Consider the following 26623-nt stretch of genomic DNA (forward strand, 5'->3'; position numbering starts at 1 on the left):
TCTTTGAACGATCAATGTCCTTGCTGCCAGCAAACATCTCAACGCTTCATTTCTTTTGGTGACACTGTATGTGCGCGTTATCTCTCTTCTGTAACCTATAGCATTGCCCGAACGTCGTGTTTGTCGCTCTATATGTTTATTCATTCCCCAATTTATTTATTCATTCATCCATTCGTTCGTTCATTCATTTATTTATTTCATATTGCCGGCCTGAATTTCAGATACCTTGGGCAGAATTAGGTGGTACAGACTGAGACACTGTAAAGCAATGCAGTATATATTCCAGATAATCGTGTTATGAGGATGACATGCACACCCCGCACTAAACGAAGCGGGAAACAAACACTGTTTTGATACAATATGAAACGGTTTGCTGTGTGTTAGGACATTACGAAACGCTCTGAAGCGGGTCTCAGACTCATGCTCGTACAGGCCGCAGTGAGAAAATTTTCTCCCTTACAGGCCAGGAGCCAAATAATCCCAAAAAATAACGATACGAAATGAATAGAAATTTAAAAATTAAGTTTATACCGTACGAATAAAAATATCTCAAAATGTCTCGTCCCAGACTGCAGCCTCCCATTCATTATAAAAATGAAATGGAGCGCGTGTTGGATCCTTCCAAAACGCCGTGCTCGCGACGCTTCAAGCTGGTTCGGAGAAAGCTACTGAAGTGTGAAGCGGGTAATAATTACCAGAGCCATTTATTCTGTTCAAAAATCGTAGACTTGGAGATGCAAGAAAGGATGGGTTGACCGTCGCCTTGCTCGAAGGAAGCTGAAATCCGTCCTGAGATCACGCAGATTGAGGGGGCAGTGGTTATTTTCGTTTGCACCACGAACGTGTACCTTTGGTTTATTTTTTTTTTATTTTTAGACAACGAGTTTGATGGTAAAGCGCTCTCGTGAAGTCGACACATACTTCCGGAACAAATGCTCAGATTTTAGGATTCGGCATGATACAGATTGCAAATTACGAGCGCTGCGACGGAGAACAAAATCGAGAGAGTAATGACAAGGACAGGCGTATTACTGCATGATACAGCTGCGCAGGCGACATGTTTGAGATCCCTGGCCTAAAGGAACAGGACATTGTCCAACACTTAATCGCATTTGCCGATATGTTGTTTTAGGTGCAGATTGTTCTCGGGAAAAGAATGAGACTTTAATCAAGCGTTTGTTCTGCGCGAGAACTCGCTCCCTCCCTTTTAGCGATAAAAGCAGGTTCGTCACCGAGCAAGTGGTTGAAAATAAGTATCTTTATTTAGCATAAGGTGCTCAGTCGAGAAGAAACGTTTTAATCTCTGAATTTATCGTCCCTCCTATATACTGGCAAATGCGGGACATCTATATTATGTACTATCAGCCTTACTATCCCCACTGCAGGGCCCCTATTTAATTCCTCCAACTAACCAGGTTCTGTTCCAGCTACATCCATTTGATCCCTGCAAACTTCCTATACTTATTCTCCTACCCACCCTTACAAAAATGTGAAATGAGTTCCTGTTTTAAAGTCAATAAATGTAGACATCACACTCATCAGGTATTTCTGGTGACTACTGACTTAAGTTTCTGGTGCATTGATGATGAAAATTGGCCAGCTCCTTTCTGATTAAGAGTAGATGAATATTGATTGCTGACATTATCAATTGTGACATATAAATGAAATATTGGGGTGCATTCCTGCGTGAAATATAATAGATTATAACTAGTGGTTTGGTAAAAATAAAAAATGTATGGAATGAGATTTTTGTATTTTCTTTCTAATATTACACAGGTGTCGCAGTAATGCTCTTTTCAGCGCAGAGTAAATACCCATATTGTTCACTTTCTCTTACCGTTGGAACGAATCAGTAAACCGCTTAAATCAACCCTCTGAAAGCAGCAGGTAACAAGAACGTAGAGAATACAGCAATAAATCCAGTAGAAATACAGGCTACTCCGATGCACTTCCCGAATCCGACAATCTTCATGGCCTGCACTTTTGCTTATATATCCCAAACTGGACAGCCCCCCCCCCCCCCCCCCCCTCTGCGCAAATGTTGGTGGGGAGCTGGTAATAATCTAAGTTTTGTAAAAGAACATCTGTCTCCATGTGCACAGTCTATAGCGGGCAATAGCTGAGAGATTTAACTGCAAAATTCTTTTAGCTAATGCGCATTAGGAGCAGCTAATTAGGCTGCAGCTAATGGTGCTGAAACGTGGAGGCTAACCAAGAGAGTTCTACTTAAGTTGAGGACAAGCCAGAGGGCTATGGAACGAAAAATGGTAAGCGTAACATTAAGAGATAGGAAGCATGCAGAGTGGGTCAGAGAAATAACTCAAGTTACCGACATTCTAGTGGAAATTAAGAAGAAGAAATGGACATGGGCGGGACATGTAGTGCGAAGAGAGGATAACCGATGGTCGCTTAGTGTAACAAACTGGATTCCAAGGGAAGGAAAGCGTAGCAGGGGGCGGCAGAAAGTTAGGTGGGCGGATGAGATTAAGAAGTTCGCAGGGGTCAAGTGGATGCAGCTAGCACAGAACCGGGTTAAGTGGAGAAATATAGGAGAGGCCTTCGCCCTGCAGTGGGTATAGTCAGGCTGATTATTATTATTATTATTATTATTATTATTATTATTATTATTATTATTATTATTATTATTATTATTATTATTATTATTATTATTATTATTATTATTATTATTAATTAGGAGACGCCTGCTTCTGGGAAAGAGAGCCGTGACTAGCCTTGACCGCCTAGTAAAAAGCAGAGACATTAGACTGCCAACCAAGATCCATATAACTCGTGCTATGGTCTTTCCAGTTGTAATGTATGGATGCGACAGTTGGACTGTGAAGAAGGCTGACAGCCGAAGAATTGACGCGTTTGAGTTGTGGTGCTGGCGGAGACTCGTGAGAGTTCCTTGGACTGCCAGAAGATCAAATCAGTCGATATTGTCAACCATAAACCCCGACTGCTCATTGGAGGGTCAAATTCTAAAGTTAAATCTCAGCTACTTTGGTCTTCTGATGAGAAGAGAGGAGTCGCTGGAGAAAGATTTGATGTTGGGAAAAGTTGAGGGTCACCGGCGAAGGAGTAGGCTGGTTAAATGGCATCCTCGAGGCGCTGCAGACGAAGTTATGTGATGTTATGAAGATAGTGAGAGACCGGAAAGCATGGCGCGATGTGGTCCATAAAGTCACGAAGAGTCGGACACAACTGAACGACTGAACTGAACTGAATGCGCATTATTACTATGCATGCAATTGAAAAAAATGCACAGATGATGCTTAAAAATGATATTGCTTTGATGTCTTCATGCACCACGACTTCAGCTGACTTTTTCCATTAGAAATGTAATTCCAAAACCTTATCAAGAGTTTATGATGTCAGTATGATGCAGAAAACCTGATGCTAAAACTCATCAACAATTTATGATATCGGTATGATGCAAGAACACAACAGATGTTGCTTTCGTGAATAATTTCTCATGAGTCATCATTATTACATCCTAATGACATCAGAAATTCAATATTCATTTTGTAAGGGCAACTTTCTGCCGCCTACTGCTACGTTTGCGTTCTCTAGGAATCCGCTCTGTCACCATTGGGGACCATCGATTATATCTTGCCTTCGCGTTACTTGACCTGTCCATTTCTCCCTCTTGATTTCTAACAGAATGTCATTAGCTCGCGTTTGTTTTTTGGCCCACTCTGCACGTTTCCCCTCTCCTAACGTTGCACCTAATTTTTAGTTTCTTAGCTACCATTCATAACCACGGAATACTTCCTTAATTCGCTCCTACCCAATTTGATTCTTCTTGTGATTCCCTTTTTGTGATCCGGATCTGCGGCAAATGCCTGTCCTAAGTAGTGGTATTTCCTTACAACTTCCAGCACCTCGCTGTAAACTAGGCATTGCCAATCTGACATCAGCCATGTTCATCAGTTAAAGTTCTGAGCCTGGAAGGTCTTTTTCTGTAACTGCTCTCTGATAACATGCTGCAGTGAATGTAAGCCTGCCGGACATTATGGTCAACCATTGAAACTTGTGGCCTCTCACCGTGGCGTCGTGCTAGTTTGATGTCACCAATGTTTTTTGTTTTCCATTCCCAACGCAAAGCAACTCCGCCGCCGTGGCCATGGAAAAACCAGCTTTTGCTGAAAGTCCCCGCTGCAGCGGAGAGGCCGCATTTCGCGACAAATCAGTGGAAACTTTCGGCACGCCTTATCGCGTGCCTTTGCCGTTTCCGTCAGGAGCTGGCTACGTGCATGCAAAATGCCCATGCACAGTTCCCTGCTGCATTTGTTTCACATGCAGGAAGTAACCGTAGCAGTAATCGAAGCAGCAGCAAAGCTTTGCTGTCTTGAAGGTTGAACTGCAAATCACTATTTTTAACTATACATATAAAAGAGTGCCGGCAAAAATTATGCGCACACACTTAAAGTAATGTTCAAGATTCCCAGAAGAAGCCATCAGGTTACGAAAGTCAAATAATCAGGAGAATAATAATCGGAAGGATCGCATTCGGCAGGTACTCTCAGTGAATGGTGTTTCATTAGTATCCCAATGTTCCTAAACAGGTGCGTCTTACCCTGTACTCGCCCATTCGAAAGAAGCATCGGGTGCAACCTAAACTAAATAAGCTAGCGATCTATGGAAAGAAAACTCGCAAGTGGAACATTTACCAGCGGGAAGACAGAAGCCTCCTAATTTAAAGCATCCTAATGAAAATCAGGAAGAAATGCGCATGAGCAAGAATACATAGGCAAGATAACCGATAATCGTCATTGGTTATTTGACTGGATCCCAAGGAAAGGTAATCGTATCAGGGAGCGACAGAAAGCTGGGCAGATGAGATTAGCAAGCTTGCGAGGATCGCGTGGATGAAGCTGGTGCAGTACCAGGTTAATTGGAGTAATGTGGGAGGGGCCTTTGCCCTGTGGTGGGTATAGTCAGGCTGATGAATGTTATGTAGATTAACTGCTTGCGGCAACGCAAAACCTAAACTCTTTATACACTGCCATCTTCCCGATTGAGTGAGTGAGTGAGTGAGTGAGTGAGTGAGTGAGTGAGTGAGTGAGTGAGTGAGTGAGTGAGTGAGTGAGTGAGTGAGTGAGTGAGTGAGTGAGTGAGTGAGTGAGTGAGTGAGTGAGTGAGTGAGTGAGTGAGTGAGTGAGTGAGTGAGTGAGTGAGTGAGTGAGTGAGTGAGTGAGTGAGCGAGCGAGCGAGCGAGCGAGCGAGTTAGTGAGTGAGTGAGCGAGAAAGTGAGAGTGAGCGAAGTAAGTCAAGGTAAGCAAAGTGAGCCAGGCGGGTCGGGTGGGCGACACCATAATGGATCCGCAATGCACTGATGCCTTCTGCGCGAGACGAAACAATGGGAAGAGAAAGCAATATGCGCTGGGCCATGGAACGAGGGCAACGCCGGGGAGAGTGCGGCGCAGGAAATGGGGAAGGCGACTCCGATCGCTGCTCACGCTGGCCGAGATGTCGCTATGCACGCGCCCCGAGGCTCCAGCCGACCCCGATTTCTCGGGTCAGCGATAACGGTGGCAACGAGAGAAAGCCGCGGCCAACACTGCATGAAAAAACAGCTTCACTGGAGGTGCCTAAAAAGACAGTTTTATTCGTTAATAAAGCATCGGAGCACGCCGCCAGCCCGCTAACTGCTACGGCACTGCCATAGACGGCTGTATTCATTGAACGGCCTCTCTATAATAACGCACTGATTAGGCGAGAGCTGATATACCTCTCAAGCTCTGACGCTCCGCAGATCAGCTTGTTTTCTTCTTTGTGTGTGGGTATGTGCGACGCTGCTCACATGACATTGCTAAGCCTCACACAATGCGCCGGGAGCGTGCGGGATGCTTGCAGGCAAAGCTAGTCAGAGAGCAGCAGCTGCTCTCTGCCGATCATAGCGAGCAGCCACCTAAGCATGCTGAATTTACTGTGCGTAAGACCGACTTGCCAGGTGATAGAAAAATCCTCCACAATTGTACAAAGCAAGCTTCAAAAGAACCAACGCGGAGCCGCATTCACCCTTTGCCAAGACGCTTTCGAAATTCGCTCGCGAATTGTCATAGCTAAACCCATCCCACTAGTTGAACACCGGTATTATATGTTTCGACAGCGTTTTTGTTAGTGGTTAAAATACTGTTAGTTGTCCAAGCAATCACGAAGGCTACGGGTTACGCCATGTGTACGCCTTCAGTCCTATAAAACCCCGGCCCTCAGTCACTAGCGGCTGCGGAGTAACTGACCACGGCGGCGGTCAGACCTGTGACGCAGCAGGGGGTGCTAAGAATTCCTCGCTCCTCTGGACATGGCCCCCATAACGTTTAACGCTAGAACCCTACCTAGTAAAGCTAGTTTAGCAATGCTGTTATAGGAACTAGAGGGCATGAAATGGGATGTCATAGGGCTTAGTGAAGTTAGGAGGCAGATTGAGGCATATACTGTACTGAAGGATGGGCATGTATTGTGCTATCGAGGTTTACCGGAGAGGCGAGAACTAGGAGTAGGTTTCCTTGTCAATATGTATATAGCGGGTAATATAGATGAATTCTACAGTATTAATGAGAGGGTGGCAGGCATAGTAATTAGGATTAATAAGCGGTATAAACTGAAGGCTGTACAGGCCTATGCACCTACATGTAGTTATGATGACCAGGCAGTTGAAAGCTTCTGCGAAGATGTAGAATCGGCAATGAGAAAAGTAAAGACGTAGTATGCTTATGGACGACTTCAATGCTAAGGTAGGGAAAAAGCAGACAGGAGACCAGGCAGTGGGTGACTATGGTATTGGGTCTAGGAATAGAGCGCAATAACTTAAGCATTAGGAATACCTTCTTCAGTAAACGGAAGAACCGGAAATGGACATGGAAAAGTCCTAATGGGGAAACTAAAAATGAAATTGGCTTCATACTGTATTCAACCCCCGCCATTATGCAAGATGTAGAGGTAATCGGGAAAGTGCGATGCAGTGACCACAGGTTGGTGAGGTCCCGAATTAGTCTAAATCTGAAGGAGCGCAGCAGATTAGTAAGAAAGAAGTCCATCAATGAATTAGGGGTGAGGGGGAAGGCAGAAGAGTTCAGGATCTCGCCACAGAATAGATATTCAGCCTAACCGAGGATGGCGACATTACCCTAGAAGCAATGAACAATAATTTCAGAGATATCGTTACTGAGTCCGCTGTAGAAGTGGGCGGTAGGATAGTTGGAGAGGATACCGGTAAGCTGTCTAAGGATACGAAAGATTTGATTAAAAAGCGCCGAGTATGAAAGCTTCAAATCCAACAGACAGGATAGAATTGGCAGAGATACCAAAGCTAATCAATAAGCGCAAAGTGGCCGACATAAGGAAGTATAACATGGAGATCATTGAGCATGCTGTAAAGAACGGGGGAAGCGGTAACACGGTGAGTACGAAATTGGGCACAGGCAAAAATCGGATATATGCGCTATGGGACAAGGCTGACAACTTCATCACGAATATGGACAAGATAGTCTAAGTAGCCGAGGAGTTCGGTACTGATCTCTACAGTAGCCAAAGTTGTCAGAACCGTAATGATATTGGCGGCAGGGGAAAGAGTCACACGTTCCACCAGCGACCAAGGTCTAGGTTGAGAAAGCACTAGAAACTATGAAAATGGAGAAAGCAGCTGGAGAGGACAGATAACTACGAATTTGTTGAAGGACGGGGGGGGGGGGGGGGGGGGGGGGGACATCGAGCTAGAAAAACTTGCCATCCTGTATACGCAGTGCATGGTGTCATTGACGATACCGGAATCCTGGACGAACGCAAACATCATCTCATTCATAAGAAAGGGGAAGCTAAGGACTAAAAATTACAGACCAATCAGCTTACTGTCTGTTACGTATAAGGTATTCACTAAGGTAATCGCTAATAAAATCAGGACAACCTTAGACTGCAATCAAGCAAAGGATCAAACCGGTTTTCGGAAACGGTGCTCTACTATCGATCATATCCATGCCATCAACCAGGTAATAGAAAAAGGTTCAGAATATAACCAGCCCTTATACATAGCATTCATTGATTACGAAAAAGCATTTGACTCAGTTGAAACCTCGGCGGTGATGCAGGCATTGCGAAATCAGGGGGTAGACGAGCCGTACGTGAAAGTGCTGGAAGATATATATAGTGGCTGCACAGCAACCATAGTTCTGCATAAAGAAAGTAACAAAATTCCCATAAAGAGAGGTGTTAGGCAAGAAGGCACGATCTCCCCAGTACTATTCACAGCTTGCTTAGAGGAAGTAGTCGGAGACTTGGAATAGAAGCAGTTAGGAATAAGGGTAGATGGAGAATACCTCAGTAATCTGCGATTTGCTGATGACATTGCCGTGCTAAGTAACTCGGGGGATGAACTGCAAATAATGATTGATGACCTAGACAGGAAAAGTAGAAAGGTAGGCTTGAAAAGCAATATGCAGAAGACTAAGGTAATGTTTAACAGCCTCGGGAAGGAATAGTAGTTTACGTTAGGTAGCGAAGGACTGGAAGTAGTTGGCGAATACGTCTACTTAGAACAGGTAGTAACCGCAGATCTGGACCATGAAAAGGAAATGACAAAAAGAATAAGATTGGGATGGAGCGCATTTGGCAAGCACTCGCAGATTATGACTAGCACCTTGCCGGTATAGCTCAAGATGAAAGTATACAACAGTTGCATCTTGCCTGTACTCACCTATGGAGCTGAAACGTGGAGGCTAACCAAGAGGGTTCTACTTAAGTTGAGGACAACCCAGAGGGCTATGGAACGAAAAATGGTAGGGGTAACATTAAGAGATAGGAAACGTGCAGAGTGGGTCAGAGTAATAACTCAAGTTACTGACATTGTAGTTGAAATCAAGAAGAAGGAATGGGCATGGGCAGGACATGTGGTGCGAAGAGACGATAACCGATGGTCGCTTAGGGTAACAAACTAGATTCCAAGGGAAGGAAAGCGTAGCAGGGGGCGGCAGAAAGTTAGGTGGGCGGATGAGGTTAAGAAGTTCGCAGGGGTCAAGTGGATGCAGCTATAGCCCAGAACCGGGTTAATTGGAGAAATATGGGAGAGGCCTTCGCCCTACAGTGGGTATAGCTAGGCTTATGATGATGATAATTACGACGATGATGATGATGGTACGGCTTCAGACAATGCAGTTCCATTACGTCGGGTTGCAGGCATTTTGCCTCCACCGAAATGAAATTGAAAGAGCAAGGGTTGTATTGAGGACCTCAGCGCGCCATTGTCGTTGATAAAACAGGCTGCAGGATTAGGCTTATAGTTGCAACTATTAGAAGATGAAATGGAGCTGTTCTGTTTCCGGGTATTACACTGTCGACAAGCGTATGCGTTTTTACAATGAAAGTTTACGATGTACATCTGAGAGCGTGTGCAGCCCATGGTCCATCTATAACATATGTTTCACGGGATGGCAAAGACCGCATGACAGCTGGCGGATGCATTTATTACGCTATAGCGATTATGAGGAGTGCATTGTGTTGGAATCCCAGCGTCACCATTATCGTCTCCGTCTTCCTGCTTCCGTCAGAAAAAAACAACAACAGAAGTTTCAAATAAATCTGACAAATTAGGGTACAGTACAAATGAAGCCAAAATCGGCGAGGACATTCTTCTGTTTCACAAATATCAGTAATTCATAAAAATAAATTAGTCGACGTTGGGTATCGAACACAGGTGCTCTACGAGCCAGGTGGTCATGCGAAGCATACATTTTGGTTATTATTTTTTTTTTTTGTCTTTATTGCCCGCCACGAAAGATCGTCGGTACTAAACGTGTATAGAGTTGCACCCAGTGAAGTTATTGTGGTGCGTATGACCTAGTAACGTGTACTTGGGATGTGTACTGATGTTACAGTAATAATAAGGAAATGAATTAAATTAATAAAAGATGGAAATAAAGTAAAAATTGTTGGAATAAAATTCTCTTATTGTGTTTTTCGTCAGAATACAACATCATCTTGTGTTGGTGCGGTCCATCTTATAGGAATACGGACAGTCCTGCACTCTGCTATGCAAATAAGAATTTGATGACACACGCTTCTTGTTTATTTTTTTTTATCAACGCCAGGGCCATTTCAGTATCATATACGAACCAAGAGGTTTCCCGGCACTCATAGAGTGTGTCAGTGAAAGCGCTGACAAAGAGATACGTTCCTATTGCGAGCTCCCGAGGACTCAATCATTGAAGATATATCCGCACAATTGCTTAACTGAAAATCTGTCCAGCTTAATCTTGCCTTTTTCCATCAGCTAACGAACGCCGTTTTAAAGCTGATGAGCCCATTACACTAGCAGCCTTTACAGCGTATACATATGGTATACATATGCGAATATGGTCTGTCCAGCCAGCTCTGCCAAGGTATATTGCCCACTTACAACAAAATATTTTCTTAGCTTAAACTGCACAAGCTTCTTCCCAGTAAATATATTGGTGCTTCTCTCGGTATTATGGTCGTAACTTGGTACCACATGCGCATTTCTCAAGCGAATTTTGCTGCCCTGAATAAACATTCGTGGTGCACATATACATCGGTTTCCGCAAACGAGACAATGGTAGGCTATAGCACCAAGCACTCACACCGCCTTCTTCATTGGTACTTATAATTAGTGATAAAGCAAATATACTTGGCAATGCACAGGCATCGGGCTGATTAGAGAGCTGGTTTTCCGCTCCGCCTGGAAGTTTCTGAAATTTGTGTCATGTGATTTGTATAGTGGAATGAGTTATCTCGCTACTATGGTAAAAGCACTGAGGCAGAGACGATTGGTCAGTGAAGTTTAGGGCCGGTATGTGGACGGTGGGTTTACTTTGACCACGTTCCTCGTCAAAGCTCTGTCGGAACTATAGAGCCCGTAGGCATTGCTGCGCCACTCTTTTTAAACTCTCACGATGCGGATAAGTGACTCATCTATACAACAGACATTTCGAATAAAAATTTCGCCCTAAAAGGGGCAAGAATATCAGGACTAAAATAAGAGACGCACAGATGAGCGCAAATCGCCTCTGGTATTTGTGCTTATTCAGTTTTTGTTCTTAGCATTCCTTGCTTGGCTCGTATTGACTCGAGAGCAAAGCGCCTGTTTAAGGCTTAGGAAATCGCATTTTATGATGGAACCCTTTTTTGCCGCCATTCAATTTAAGCCTACAATAGAGGCTTTACAAAAGTTAGCGCCATCTAGTGAAAGAAACATAAACTGTGCGCGGCGGCCATGTTTTGCTCAGTCCGCCCACGCCTCCCATCGAGTACGCTGTCAACGTGCGCCTTCGTAGAACCCGTGCATGCACCGAAAGGTGCATTGGATTGCTCACAAGCAATTGTTTCATTTTTTAACATCACAGCAGTCGCTGCTAGCTCCAAGCTCTATTCGGAATGATGCCAGCATGTTGTTGCGTGCCCTTCTGCAGCCAGCGCACCGTCATAGACGCGCACGGAATCAAGGTATACGCGTGTATGCGACCGTTCGTTTGCAGTTCTAATCGGCTTTACAAGGGTCACTTGCATCATGTAAAGCATTACTGCACGTCCCTCTGACTGGGAGCTAGCTCACAGAATGTGCTATCACCTAAAAGAGCAAGGTTGTTTTGCGCGCTATGGAACCTTGTGAACTTGAAGGATAAGCTTATGCTGCGATGGAGGACACGGGAGACGGAGCAATGCATGTATAACGAACGCTATTGTGCAAATACGTTCTTTGAAACATTTTGTGCTTAGGTTCCATTTGCCATTGTGTATTTGATTTAAGACACGGGCATGATTACCGAAACTACTTTTCACAGTCGTACGAAATGGTAGTGCTGGTGCAGAGAGCAATACGGTTGTTTAGTGCGCCCGAGGTGCGTGTTTCACGCTGTAAAAGCAAGCGGCTGCCAAACCCGCGGCGCCTAGAAAAGCAGAAAAAGATGACATCCCAATAGTGTGTTGCAACATGCTCACGTACAGTCCGTTTCGACCGGTCCACGTCCAGAGCGCGCAGCTCAGGTTTTATACCTGCCAGCGCGGCCGATAAAATAACGAAGCGTGCGCTTCACTTTTGTGTGTTTTTTTCGAGTCACCCGATGGTTCGCTAATTCACAGCTACCTGAAATTCACTGCAATTTTTAAATATGTCGATTTCTTGTTTATTCCCTCTGTCAGAAAGTAAACATTTGAAGCTTTTAGGAACTCGGAGGAGGAGGAACTCGGCTGAAACGAAAAGAAATTTGAAAAAGTCAACTCACATTACTGCGAAGTGTTTGTGCTTTGTGTAACTGGCTGTGTTCATAAAATCAGATTTATATTATATCACATCGTTATAGAAAAATTAGGGGGTCAGTCAAGCACCGCCGTTAAAGGTATAACGCGATAGTGTCTCACACACACACACACACACACACACACACACACACACACACACACACACACACACACACACACACACACACACACACACACACACACACACACACACACACACGCGATGTTTTCTTTCTTCACGTGTTATATTTAGCTCTTTTATTTATTTATTTATTTTATTTACCAAATACTGCAGGCCCTAGCTGGGCCCTAGCAGGAGGGGCGAAAAGAATACAATGCAGTGAAATATTAATTCATCAAAAGTAACATACTACACACAAGTGTAGTATGTTATATGTTGTTACGCATTTATATTTCTATGTTATGTATGTTATGTTATATTTCTATCATTTCTTTATTTAATTTTATTTTATTTGACGTTTTATAGTTTTATACATCAATACGCATGCTTCAGCAACAATCGGCTTTCCAGTCTGAGCAATTTGACACTTTTTAACACATTCTTCCTTAGCATCACTTCAATCAATTAATCAATTTTCTTCCTTAGCATCACCAAGCACTGGTTTTTCATTCTGACACCTTTAAACCCTTACTTTCCGATTTTTCCTTTTTTTCGTTTTTATCCATTGATCAATAATTTACAAAGATTTTATTAACTCGTCATCGCCTATCGCACACCAATCAATATTAAATCACTGGAAGCACAAATTAGCATGGCATTTTTTTTTTTACGCAGCCCTCGATTATTTCCAAGACTAATGCCAACTACTGCATCGCAGCATGGGAAGGAAAGTACTAAGCGCCAGTCCAACTTACGTTAAATTACGCACGATCCTTTTACCATAAAATAAAATGCATCCTCGCTCATTTCACCAACCAAGTATCTTCCAGTGGTATGAGCGACGGTTATTTCCCAAACCAAGCAAACAAACTCGCGATGATCTCTCATAGGCGTTTAAGTAAACAGCAAAGGCGCACAGACTAAAAAAAAATTCACATTACAGAACTCTGGATACTGTACCTGGATAGGGATGACGCTGCGGATTGCCGAGGGGCCCATGCACGACTCGTAGAGCAATTTGTAACTGCGCTCGGCAGCGCGGCTGGTGGGCCCCGCCACGTCTCGGCTGTCAAAATACGCTTCTAGGCGTCGCTAACAGAAACCGCCAGGGACCGAAGAGAGGTCCAAGCACAGCACACTAGGTTAAAACGTGAAAAGCGCGAACAGAACGGCGAGCGCTGACGGACGGACACGAAGCGAACGGATGGAGCGAACAAAATATGGCGGCCAGGGCGGGATCAGCGTGCCGCTCACGGTTGCCAGACGTACTTTTGTAAACCCTCTATTCTTGCTTTTGTAGAGGACTCCGTAATCGCTTCTTGAAGTGAATGGAAGGCGCAGCCTTAGAGGTCCGCAACACTAACAGGGAAAGAAAAATTACACGATTGATCTTAAGACATGCTTAAGAGCTGAAAATGCGAAAGCCTCTGCCTCTTGGGCTCATTTTTCTCTCCCCAGCGCGTGAGACTACTATGCTGTGCCATTTTTTGTCAACTCACTAGATGGCACAACGTGTCTGTCCAGCAGGAGATTCATTGTCTTTATTTACTTTTGAATTTTGCATGCGCAGGTCTTGAAGTGGTTTCGTTGCCCGCCACATACTATGGGACAGGTTGTTTTTAAATTTTCGTTCAAATTTTATTTATTACTTACTGCCACTCTTGACCTTTCACTCTGTGCCCTTTGACGTCATTACGTTAAACAAGGGGAATTACAAACGCGTCATTAGTCAATCGAAATCTTCATGTCAGAGCTATCTGAGAGTATTTGGGGATTCTACCCGACAGATAATTGATGTTTTTTAAAACTCACTCATGTGTACCTGAGCTCATCAATGTATTGAAAAAGTGACAAATTTTAACTTTCTAGAATTAGGAATGCATGTGGACTGCGTCATTTTTGACAAATCGGCCAGTCTGTAGCTCTTGAGAAATAAATGCAAATGAAGACAAATGTCGGCATGGCGCAGGCATTTGCGCGCTCAGCTGAGGAGCGGAAGTATTTTGGTGCGATTCCTGGTGGAGACATTTTTAAACGTCACTTCGTGCGCACACGTTTTTGGCGGACACTCCCTATCTAAACCCCTAGTGAGACAAGGCTTTAAAACAGCACTGACGACATCGCATCTTGTGCGTGTAAACAACCGGTGGCAATTTCCCAGCCTTTTTATTCTAGCTGATAGACACTCTGCATTCAGTGAAAAGGACCTCTTCACCATTAGAAAAAGGTGACCTGTCTAGTACGATCCAATTTAGTTCGTCTCCCAGAATCCTCTTACGCAGCGTTCGTGTTTGTCTTGCACTTCCACTGGGTATACAGTCATCGCATTGCAATACTTCCGCAGACTTTGCAAGCTGCTTCGTACGTGATTTTGCAGTGCAACAGCAACTCTGTTTTGAATGACGGCATGTATATTACGCGGTTGAGCAACTGTCGGCCAGATGCGGATCTCCACACAGGAAACCTCGTGAAGTCGACCCCCGCTTTTACTCAGTAGACGGAGCTATGGGCGTTGCCCGCCAGCGTCGTTTCTGAGTGCGTTAGCAAACACTCTGTAGCGGTACTGCCACAGTACAGTCGTGCCTCGTTAATATGGACACTTTGGTTTCCGACCAAAACTGTCCATAAAGCGAGTCATCCACAATAACGAGTCATGAATAAAAACAAAAAGGATTTTATTGAGAAAAGAGAATTGTAATTAACGACCGTTTTTGTACATAACGGTGTGCAGTGTGCACTGGACTCAAAATTTCACAAAACACCGGCAATTCTGAGTGCATTATCCCTGTCATTGCATGTCTTCGAAAAATTGTAGTGCAGTCTGAAGCGACTCGCTTACCATGACACCCGTGATGTTGGGCTTTGTGTTGGTCGAACTTTCGAGCACGAACTCCTCACTGGCCGATGAAACAGCGTCTGATTCTCTACTCACCGCAACTTCCAAAATGGCCTCTTCACTAAGCAAAGTAGCTGCTAAGTAGCTGCTTAAGATTCTCCTAAGGCGAGGAAACAGCTGAGCTGTCGATACTAGTCCCTCGCAGCTTGGATTGACTGAGATAGCTTTTGCCGCTTGTATACACAGATTTCTTCGCGCCTACGTTCAGCTCTGTTCTTTTGCGTTTAAATCCCGCCATGCCAAAAGCCAGACTCAAGTTGAGGGTTACAGGCTCCTGATGCTGTGCACTTTTTTGCCTACTTAACCTTTATGCCTTTCCGTTCTTCTGATTCTTTCTTTTTTTCCTTGTACTGTTTCTGTAAGGAAGCAAGGGAGTCAAGTTGTCAAGCTGCTATGCAGAGGGCTATGGAAGATCCCATCTTCTTGGCGCCGTTTTTATGTGTTCCCATAAAACAAACACTGCAAGTTGAAGTACGGTTTAGAATGACGGCTAGCCGACTACGAAGAGCTCAGACCTTGTCAAGGCCGCATCGTTGACTCAAATCGAAGCCGACATACGGACCGCCTAGTGTGCAAAGTTTGGCAGTTCGGCAGCGCAACAGGGACGAAAACCAGGAGCATGAGAGGGAAGCGCGTCCAGGACGGGACGCCCGGTCCCGGTTGCGTGTTCGTACGTCGCCTTTCTTTTGTCGCTCTACTTTGTGAGTGTGTCTTAACTCTCACCGAAAAGCGTTAACGGCTTCATGGAACACACATTGCGCTTTTCGGAAAGAAAACTTTAGTTCCCACCGCCACCGTAGGCACTTGTCTTTCTTCCTGTCATTTCTCACGATTTTACCGGCCTCTCTGTTCACGTTCAGCAGAATTTATTGCAACCACATGTTGCTGTTTTCCCGACTGCGGCGGCACTTCCGCTGCACCCAGAAATCTCCTGTTTTCCCCCTTTCGAGGTCTTTCTTACGCTGACCCTCGGTTTTCTGTGTACGTTCCGCTCCGCTCTTGCGCTCCCCTCCCCCCTCCCTTAGTATGGCTACACGCAGGCTTTGGTTCTTTCCAACCCCACAGGACTCGTTCAGGCATCCCGCCGTATCGGCTGTGGCGTAGGTTTGCGGGCGGCGCGCCCTTCTTTAACTTGCATTCGGGCTACTCTGCTTTTTTTCAAGCACTGTACATATTAACGAGACAAAAATACATGGGCCCAAGCGGGGCGCGTGCATTCTTCCCCTGTCAATTGTCCGGACAGCGAGTTTCCATATTAACAAGGCATAAATGCATTGAAAAGTTTTCGTCCCCAGAAAAACTGTCCATAATTCGGGTCGTCCATATTAAGGGGGGTCATATTAACGGGGCACGACTGTATACATATATTTTATAAAGGAGGGAAAGAACGCCGTAATTGGCTAAGAAACCCTCGAGCAGTGTAAGTGCACCAGGTTGGTTAACTCCTGTACGGTGAGCGTTCCTCGTATTGTCAAGGGACTACGGTCGCCATGATATAATGTGTTTTATATCTTTAGTAATGGTACTATGGAAGCCAAATGTTTGAAGAATTCATTGAGAAATTGCATTTACTTCAAAGCAAAACTGTGTAGAACGTGAATTTGAATTTTGAACACCGTGAGCAATGAGCGAGCTGTTTCTGAAAAAACAAATTGACAGAGGTTTGGCTCCGGTTAAACCTAGTTGAGTTGCGAAAGTAACAACTGCATGGCTACGCTGAGGATAGCTTAGGCTACGCGCTAAGCAGCGAGCGGACTTTCAGGACCCTGACAGATGCTGAGCGCCCTCGTATAGCGATGGCAGAAGCGGCACCGTTCGCCTGCTCCCTTGAACGCATAGTGAAGGATATAGGTTTGACTGTGGGGATGACATGGATTAATTTTTCAGCAAGTGTGAAAACGTGCATTCCACACAGCGAGTTCTTGTGCAGTGGCTGCCGCCACTGACATGGTTAGAACTGATATTTGTTTCCCCGCGAACAGTAGCTTTTTTTTTTTTTTACGCATATCTCGATCAGCACATCACAACATGCATTGAATACTCTATCTTTCGTTCGTTCACGGACTCTATCATTTGAAATTACTACAGTACTGGAGACATTGCCTGAGACAACTCACCTCTGCCCGATGCGGCAGAATCTTCTAGTTCACTTCAGTGAAACTTCCGTGCCAACGCGTCATTCACAATAATTTGAGACCTTGCTGGCCTTCGCACGATCCCTCCTTTCTTTGGGAGGGTACTGCTTCATGAAGAAGCCAGCATCTTTTCCACCCTTCCAGCAGTAGTATCGTTAGCGTCACAAGTGACAAACGCAAATTAAAACGCGCGCTCCGTTTCTTCTGCCGCTCGCCGAACTGTTTAGCGCCAACTAGATGGACAAAATCTTGTTCTCTGATATGTCCGCTATACGCTCATCATGAGAATGATTACTCGCTTCTTTTCCCATTCAAATCTTGACTAAGGAGATTCCGTGAGCTTATGTTTCGGGTAGCAATGGGAGCTTGCACCAGGTCCCTTCGCTTACGTCCGGATATAGAGCAGTAACAGACCCTAGCTACAGCAGGCAGGAACTTCCACGCTAGATGTCCAGGAGCCCTTGGGCTTTGGCGACCTGGGTTGCACGCTTGATGGCCCGCAGTTGGATTACCGGGTCCGAGCTGAGCATAGCGACCTCCCACTGCTCGCAGGTGGAGAGCTGCAGATCCCGCAGAGGGGTGTCTCGTGAGCATGCCCATAGTATGCGGTGTAAGTTGGCCCTCCAGTGCACATAAGTAACAGTAAGGATTGCATAATGCAGGGTATGCATGATCCTAGGTGACTGGATTTAGAAAGGACTGCGTCTGTAATTTTCTCCAGGTGACCTCCTGTGCCTTTGTAAGAGACTTGTGTTCCGGAGGGTGTAGGGTACATATTTGACGGAAGTGTAGTGTAATTCCTTGGTAGGAAACCATACGGTCTCTTTCCGACCTCATGAGGGGTTGTCCCGTCGTCCGGCTGACGAGTCCTCGGGAGAAATTGTGGGCAGCCTCGTCACCAGGAAGGGAGGAATGTGCTGGTGTCCAGATTAGCTGTGTTAAAGTTGAGTTGCTTCAGAGGCAAGCAGTAATTTAAGTGCCATTGCTGCCTTTGTTGTAATTTCTTATTGCGGTTTTAGAGTCGCTAATTATATGAAGGGCTGAGGTTAAGCTTATCGCGAGGGCGATCGCAGCCTCCTCCGCCGCTTCTTCCAGGTCGTTGGTAATGACCAAACCGGCCATGAGTTGTTGACCCCGATAATTTACAGTCACAATCGTGAATGCATTACGGTCCGCGTGTTCGGCTGCATCGACCACGTCTTGTTTGGACTGGTATTGCTTGTGTAGGGCTCTGGCTCTTTCTACTCGCCTGTCTGTATGAAATTCAGGGTGCATATTCTCCGGCAGAGGTAGGATTTTCAAGTGAGTTCGCAGGCTCATTGGAAGTGACACTTTGTCCTGCCTTGTTGCGGGGTAACCGATTGAGAGAGCGTCAAGGATAAAGCGTCAGGGAGGTGTCTGGGTTAGCCGTTCGTATTTATAGGTGAGGTGGGCCTCTACCAGCTCGCTAAGAGTGTTGTGGACTCGGAGGGCACTGAAGCACTCCGTGGAGGAGTTGATGGGGAGACCAAGTGCGGGCTTGAACGCCCGTCTGATCAGGCAATCAACACGTTGTGTTTCTGCTACGTTAAGTTTTAGGTAGGGTAGCGTGTAGGTAATTCTACTAATGACAAATGCCTGGACCAAGCGGACGAGATCAGATTCCTTCATGCCCGAATACCGGTTTAGCGCGCCTACGGGGTGACGCAAGATAAAGTTTCGACTAGATTATTTGTCTTTGTCTGGCACTCGTCTTCGCCCAGACGAAGACAAGTCCTCTTGTCGAAACGTTGGCTTATTTATGATGTTTAACTTTCCAAAGCGACTCAGGCTATGAGACGCCGTAGTGGAGCGGTGCGGAAATTTCGACCATCGGGGTTCTTTAACGTGCACTGTCATCGCACAGCACACGGAAAGTCTCCTTATCTGTCACACTTGTTCTGCGGACACCTGGGACGAAGGTGGGAGCGAAAGTGGAAAAGAGATAAAGAGCCGTAGTGTAGAGCTAGTGAGTAATTTCGACCACCTGGGAATATTAAAGTTAACTGGCAGTTTCTGGCCTACGAGGCTGGAACTGGTAGGTCAACGCCGCTTGCAGCGGGGGCTAGCCTTCCACCGGAGTTTTATCCGTTGTAGGCCATCACTGCACCCGCCACCGCTTAGGTGATGGACGACGGCTCTTGTGGCGCGAGTTTTTCTCTCCCTCTTCTTTTTCTTTCTTCCCTACTTACTCTTTACTGTCCGTTGTTGTTGTGGCGTAGGAAGAAGGAAAAGAAAATGCACGGGCCTGCTACTGGCCCTGTAGCTGAGCCACCTCCGCTGCCTCGTGCAGACAGAAGAGAAAATAGAGCAGAAAGAAAAGGAAGAGAAAGAGAAAGACGCGCACCACAACAACGGCCGTCATCCACCACCGAAACGGTGGCGGGTGCAATAACGGCCTACAACAGATAAAACTTCTGTGGCAGGCTAGCCCCCCCCCCCCCCCCGCAAGCGGCGGTGACCCACCCTTCCCAGCCTCATCACGGGAGTACCCAGACGATGTTAGCGCACGTTAAAGAGCACGTTAAAAATCCCCAGGTGGTCCAAATTCGCAGTTCTCCATTACGGCTCTTCTTTTAGAGCGCAGCTCTTTGGCGTCCGTTCCTGGGTTTCGCGTCGGCGTCGGCCTCGTAACCAGCTCCGCCCCCCTTTCATCCCCCCAGCGCTAGCAGCGAGCGACTGATACCGCTGGATGCCGCTGACGCCGCTAGAGAGTCAAGACAACGTGACTGCATAGAAAAAAAAAACTGATTTATTTATAGGAAGGGAAAGGCGCGGTAACTGTCTCACTTCATTTCTGTGGACACCGCAACCACGCCGTAAGGGAAGGGAGGAAGATGGGAGTGAAAGTGGAAAGAGAGAAAGAGGAGCCGTAGTGGAGGGCTACGGAGTAATTTCGACCACCTGGGGATCTTTAACGTGCGCTGACATCGCACAGCACACGACGCCTCTTCGTTTCGCCTCCATTGAAACGCAGCCGCCGATGGAGGCGAAACGAAGAGGCGTCGTGTGCTGTGCGATGTCAGCGCACGTTAAAGATCCCAGAACACCGTCGCCGCCATGCAGAAAAAGGAGGGGGGGGGGGGTTCTGTGTGGCGGATAGGGTGCCCTTCAGTTGCCGACGCGCCGGTTGTTTCACGTAGGCCCCGGCACGTCGACGAATACTTGACCACCTAAGCGAGGGTATCACATTGTTTGCGTCGGCATCGGCGGCGTTGTCCCTGAAACCAACTCTGCAGCTGGGGTTGACTCACTATCGGCGTCAGCAGCATCAGTCAGTCGCTGCTATCTCTTCCCTCCTCCCTTTATCGCGTTGTCCGCTTGCTGTGCGCGCTTCTGCCCCCATCGTTTGCCGCTTGGTGTACACGCCGCCCCGCTCCCCCCTCTTCCTGCGAGTCTCCGGTTGTCAAAACGCCGGCTCGAACTTAATTCCTTTCTTCGCGCGCTCTAAAAAATTCTGTGATAGCGCATACATGTGTTGCTCGATTTCTTTGCCTCAATCTATCGAAAAGGTGAAACAGCTTATTTGCTGCGCTCAAATTTCGCATTAGGAAGTAACGTAATCGTCGGTAATTTTTCTCTTTCCACTTTTACACCCACCTTCCTCCCTTCCCTTACGGCGTGGTTCAGGTGTCCACAGAAACAAGTGTGATAGATACTGCGCCTTTCCCTTCCTGTGAACCAATTCCTATTATATTTCCAGTAAATTCTGACAATACATGTTTGAAGGAAACTGAATATTTAGTCGAGGAATATTTGTGACAATTCATTTGGTTACTGGCGGTTGAAATTTTGAGGAAGAACTAAAAAGGGTAAAAAGGGTGAAAATTATAAATGCCCCGCCGGGGTGGTGCAGTGGTAAGACGCCCGACTACTGTGCCGGAGTACCCGGATTCGAACCCGACCACGGCGGCTGCATTTCGATGGAGGCGAAACGAAGAGGCGTCCGTGTGCTGTGCGATGTCAGGGCACGTTAAAGATCCCCAGGTGGTGGAAATTACTCCGAAGCCCTCCACTACGACTCCCCTTTCTCTCCCACCTTCCTCCTTTCCCTTACGGCGCGGTTCAGGTGTCCACAGAAACAAGTGTAGCAGATACTGCGCCTTTCCTTTCTTGTGAACCAATTATATATAAAATTATAAACCGAGATGCGCATTTAACGAGGGGTTGGTTGGTTGGTTCATAGGAAGGGAAAGGCGCAGTATCTGTCACACTTGCTCTGTGGACACCTGAACCGCGCCGTAAGGGAAGGGATGAAGGTGGGAGTGAAAGTGGATATAGAGAAAGGGGAGCCGTAGTGGAGGGCTACGGAGTAATTTCGACCACCTGGGGATCTTTAACGTGCGCTGACATCGCACAGCACACGGACGCCACTTCGTTTCGCCTCCATCGAAACGCAGCCGCCGTGGTCGGGTTCGAACCCGGGAACTCCGGCACAGTAGTCGGGCGTGTAGGGCGTGGGTTAATATGAGAGTGGCGGAAAAGCACGATACGGAAAACCCGGACGTCATAAAGAACGACACGGGCAAGGCACAGACATAGCGCCTGCCCGTGTAGTTCTTTCTGTCATTCGCGTTTCCTTTTCGTGCTTCATTAGCCATTCATCTCAGCCTAGTTTCTTCTCTTCAGAGAATAATTAAATGAGCACCGTGTGAGAGTGTCTATCGTGACGTTTACGCTGTCTATCACTGGCTTCGCATTTTACGCAGCAATGCAACTGTTGTGAACTTTACTTATTTGTGTCACGAAAAAAAAAACACAAACAATAACCACTCTCCCCTGCCCCCCTTTCCCGACCCGGCTTTCCTCTGGTCTCTACCACGGTATAAGTCTTCGCTCACGAGATGTACAGGCTGCACCCAAAGGCAATATGAAGGAAATTGATATAAAATCAACATATAACCGATACATTCTAATGTACATATTTCTCGTCACGCGGCATGATCACCCGTGCTTTGCTTTTTCCACTAGATTTTCGCCTCCAACTTACAAAGCAAAAGGCGCCTCGCCATTGACCTTGGTAGCATCATCGGTTCAGACAGTGCCATCAGTCCTCACAATTTTCTGATCTCTGATATCCTGATGTTATCAGGACTGTGAAATGCCTTCGATGAGTCAGCCCCCTTCCTCGTCCTGTTCGCGGCTTCTCAAATAAATAGCAAGGCTTTCATTCTAACAAAATGTGGTTATAAAACTCACCTAATTGATCCTAATATTCTTAAATGGATTGAATACTTCCTTCTTAACCGATCTCAGTTTGTTTGCGCTAACAATTATAATTCACCTTTCAGTGATGTTTATTCGGGAGTGCCTCAAGGCTCAGTTATTGGACCGCTTTTGTTTCTCATCTACATTAATGATCTTCCTTCCAAAGTGCAATCTAGCATCCATCTGTTCGCTGAGGATTGCGTTGTTTTTTTGTGAAATAAAATCCCCTGACGATGCTAACCTTCTTCAGAGCGATCTTTCTAACATTTCTTCTTGGTGCAACGCTTGGCGCATGGACCTAAACATTGGCAAATGTAAAGTTATGAGAGTATCCCGACACACTAACACCGCCTTCAGATACTACCTATATAACGTACCCCTAATGTCTGTTACTACATACAAATACTTGGGTGTCCACATTTCTGCAGACCTCACCTGGTCACACCATATCGAGTACGTTATTAACAACGCTAACCGCATGTTGGGCTACGTACGCCGAAACTTCATGAAAACTCCGTCATCTCTTAAATTATTGCTTTACAAAACACTAATTCGTTCTAAACTGGAATATGCAGCTGCTATATGGGATCCCCATCACGATAAATTAATTACTTCGCTTGAATTGGTCCAAAATAATGCCGCTCGTTTTATTTTGTCTAACTTTAACCGTGGTGCAAGCGTAACCAGCATGAAATCGTTCCTCTCCTTACAACCTTTAGCATGACGCCGAAAAATTATTCGTCTCAGTCTTTTTCATAAACTGTACCATCATTCCACTCTACGAAACGCGCTCATTTCTCCTCCCCACTACATATCACACCGCACCGATCATCGCTACAAGGTTGGAATTGTAACATTTAACACTGTGTCTGCATTTCAGTCTTTCGTGCCTCGTACTTCACGCGAATGGAACAACCTTCCCGCTGAAATCACCGACATCACTGATAACCAACACTTCCGCAACGCTTTAGCTAACATTGTATGAATAGCAGAATAATTTTGTAACACTCACTGTTCTTGTTTCTGTATTTTTTCTATGTTATAGTTTGTAACCACTCCCCTCTTTAATGCCTCCGGCCCTGAGGGTTCAATAAATAAATAAATAAATAGTGTATTCCTATATAAAAACAGGAGCTATTCTGCACAGCTGCAATAAACATGTAAATTATTGTATTGAAATTTTCTGTTCAGTGCATTCCGAGCAATAAATTGCCAAGTCCATGTAGTACCGATAAATCGCCCGGAATCCTTCCGGAAAGAAACACCAAAACCGGCCACATTTTTTTCGGGCTCAGAAACTACGAGGTAGACACCAGTAGTTCATTTCTTCAATAATGTGATCCTTCTGGAAATGAACGCAGTGATGTAACTATTTCCTATAGAACCGTACTGGGAATCCGACATAACTGTTAATTGCCGACCAAATGTGCCACCATCCAAAGTCAGTTCATTGACCCAGACAGGGCGAGTCCAGCCAGTCTAAAATAAACCGACCAATTCTTCGTAGGTGAGAATTGCAAAATGAAGCGGAAGAACAGATTGTTTTATATTTTATGTATAAACACCAACTGCGGCTACGCTGTATCTCTCCGAGTTTCGCAATATACGTAGCATACCGCTCTTGCAGTCAGTTTAGATTTTCTTACTTTTTGTTCCCCCTGCGCTATTATTAAGTTGCCCAGATGCCAAGCGCGATACAAAATACGCCGACGAGCCGCCGACTGCGTCAGGCGCGAGCAGGAAGCCCGCCAACAAAACCGCGCGCGAACCGTCCTGCTGCAGTCACCCGTTGGATGCAAGCGGCGTATACGTATGCATGCAGGTAGCCCCGCAAAACATCGGTCGACGATCGCCGACTGGGTGCGCTGATTAACAACTTGCGGTCGCTATTGCTCAACCAAGCGGCAATGAATAACCGCGCCGGCTTGGTTCTGCTTCCTAGTCGTTGCGATCCGCAGTAACCACGTGTCGAGTTGACGCATGCGTCGCCGAAACAAATGACGCCAGCACTGTTCTCGACGGGACGGTCGTGTACGCCGAAGCACGGCTCGACGCCTGCGTCGAGAGGAGACTGAAGATAAGGCATCCCGCGTCCGATAAACGAGACGTGAGCGCTGATAAGCGGGGCTATCCTGTCCTGACCTGGCTGCCTCTGTTATCACCGGTGGCCATGGAAACTTTGCTCCCGAAGTTAGCAGAATGAAAACGTCTTTGTGTGGTCGTTTCTTTGTGCAGGTGATCGCGGTAGCCGCCGGGGTGAGTGCGTGAGAAGTGGCGGAGTACGAACCGCTGGGCCTGCTTACTGCTGCTGCTGTTGCGACTATGGGTGAAGCGCCGCGGTGAAGCTTAGAGGACAGCGCTTCACGACGTGTTCTCTCCCGAGGACTATGCACTATCGCCGCTATGCTTACAGCCATGGTGAGTGCTGCATGTTTCCTCCTGTCTTTGTCCGATACTCGAATAGTATTGAGTTAGGGCTACGCCGTGAATCGTGCGGCGTGTTGTGCTAGCCTGGACCTGGATAGTTTTAATATCAAACGGCGGATAGTTCTCGATATTAATATAGAAGGAAGCGAGATGAAATGCGGCATAAGAGCTCGTCGCATTTGACGGACGTATTCGCGCACTAATTTGATGTTTATAATGTAGAGGTCATACATCAGAGACAGATAATGAAATAAAACGGTGCCGAAACAAACATTCCAAAACACACACTTGAGACGGCCGCTGTGTTTGTTGCGCGCTCTGTGGTGTTAATTTTTTGGTGGCCAGAGTGAAATAATTTGCTCAGTGCTCCTTTGATATTCATTATAAAATCAGACGCTTTTTCCCTTCTTTCAACCTTGCCATCCGTTAAAGATCAGCTGATTTTAACGCAGCATTACCCCATGGTCCTACTATCTTTCCTCGGCTGAAACATACTACTTCGCGCGCAATGCAGTTTGATGTGCTACGAGTTGAATATCGTGAATTGAGCTGCCATATGCCACGACCAAGGCTGCTTGCCTTTTCAGTGCCTTGGATTGCGCAACAAAAGGTCGCAGGATCGAATCTCGCGACCACAACAGTCGCGCTTTAATGGAGTCTAAATTCAAAAGGCGCCAGTTTGCTGTCCGTCGTCTGTGCTTGTTCCCGATGTCTGCGCCCGAAATCCTAGCTGGTCGAGACTCACCCAGAAGCGTTCACTACAGACTCCGTCGTAGTCCAAGTGCAGCTATAGTTTCAATACAGATAACGAAACTAACTTTCTACTATACCGAACCGCGCTGTCCGAGTTTCTGCAGAGCCCTTTGAACGCAGTCGGTGGCCGCTGCCACCGATGTCGACAGCACTTCCTCTGATAACCTTATTGTAATTCGCGGCGTGCATGTTTACATGAATGGGATAACAAAAAAGGGGGTGGGGGGTAATAGTTAAGCTATGCAAATGCATTTCCGCTCCTGACCAAGCATTGCGCGCTTCAGCGTCTAGTTAGTTTCCGGCGAAGGCAATGGTTAAGCTCGGCGAAGAGGAGGGGTGAAGGGTGGCTGTTCCTGGCCCTGCGGGGCTGGGACGGTAGTCAACGCCGCTTGCGGCAGGGACTAGCCAGCCACCAAATTTTTATCTTTTGTAGGCCGTCATTGCACCCGCCACCGCTTAGGTGGTGGACGACGGCTGTTGCGCCGCGCGTCTTTCTCTCCCTCTTCTTTTTCTCTCCTGTCCGCACGAGGCAGCGGAGATGGCTCAGCTACAAAGCCAGTAGCAGGCCCGTGCATTTTCTTTTCCTTCTTCCTATAGCCACAACAACAACAACAATGCTTATGCACGCTTATTGATGCTTCGGGCGAGCTGCGAAAGGCGGTTAACTATACGGTGAACTGCGACGCACTGCATCACGGCGTTATACTTTTGCTTGGTTTGAGTTCTGATTAGTCTCGCTGGTCGCACGTGGATGAGAATGAAGCCCACATGATTTTTGCGCGACGATTTTCTCAATACGAAAAATCCGACACG

General features: G+C 46.3%; 1 protein-coding gene across 3 annotated transcripts in view; it reads left to right on the plus strand.

The window, feature by feature from the left end:
• LOC146180358 (beta-1,3-galactosyltransferase 5-like) overlaps positions 1 to 26623 on the plus strand; it is a 277397-nt gene that overhangs the window by 218786 nt on the left and 31988 nt on the right. The window contains exons 1-2 of one of the 3 annotated variants that reach the window (XM_084579553.1): positions 24720 to 24737; positions 24866 to 25048. In XM_084579553.1, the coding sequence (XP_084435679.1) occupies positions 25018 to 25048 (31 nt within the window). In that variant the 5' untranslated portion in view covers positions 24720 to 24737; positions 24866 to 25017. Of the gene's footprint in view, positions 1 to 24719; positions 24738 to 24785; positions 25049 to 26623 lie in introns of those variants that run through there. The other 2 variants (XM_084579552.1, XM_084579551.1) reach the window with 2 other exon arrangements.

Source organism: Amblyomma maculatum, chromosome 9 (genome assembly GCF_055883805.1).
Source record: "Amblyomma maculatum isolate TAMU_Amacu chromosome 9, ASM5588380v1, whole genome shotgun sequence".
In the NCBI taxonomy this organism is placed as follows: domain Eukaryota; kingdom Metazoa; phylum Arthropoda; class Arachnida; order Ixodida; family Ixodidae; genus Amblyomma; species Amblyomma maculatum.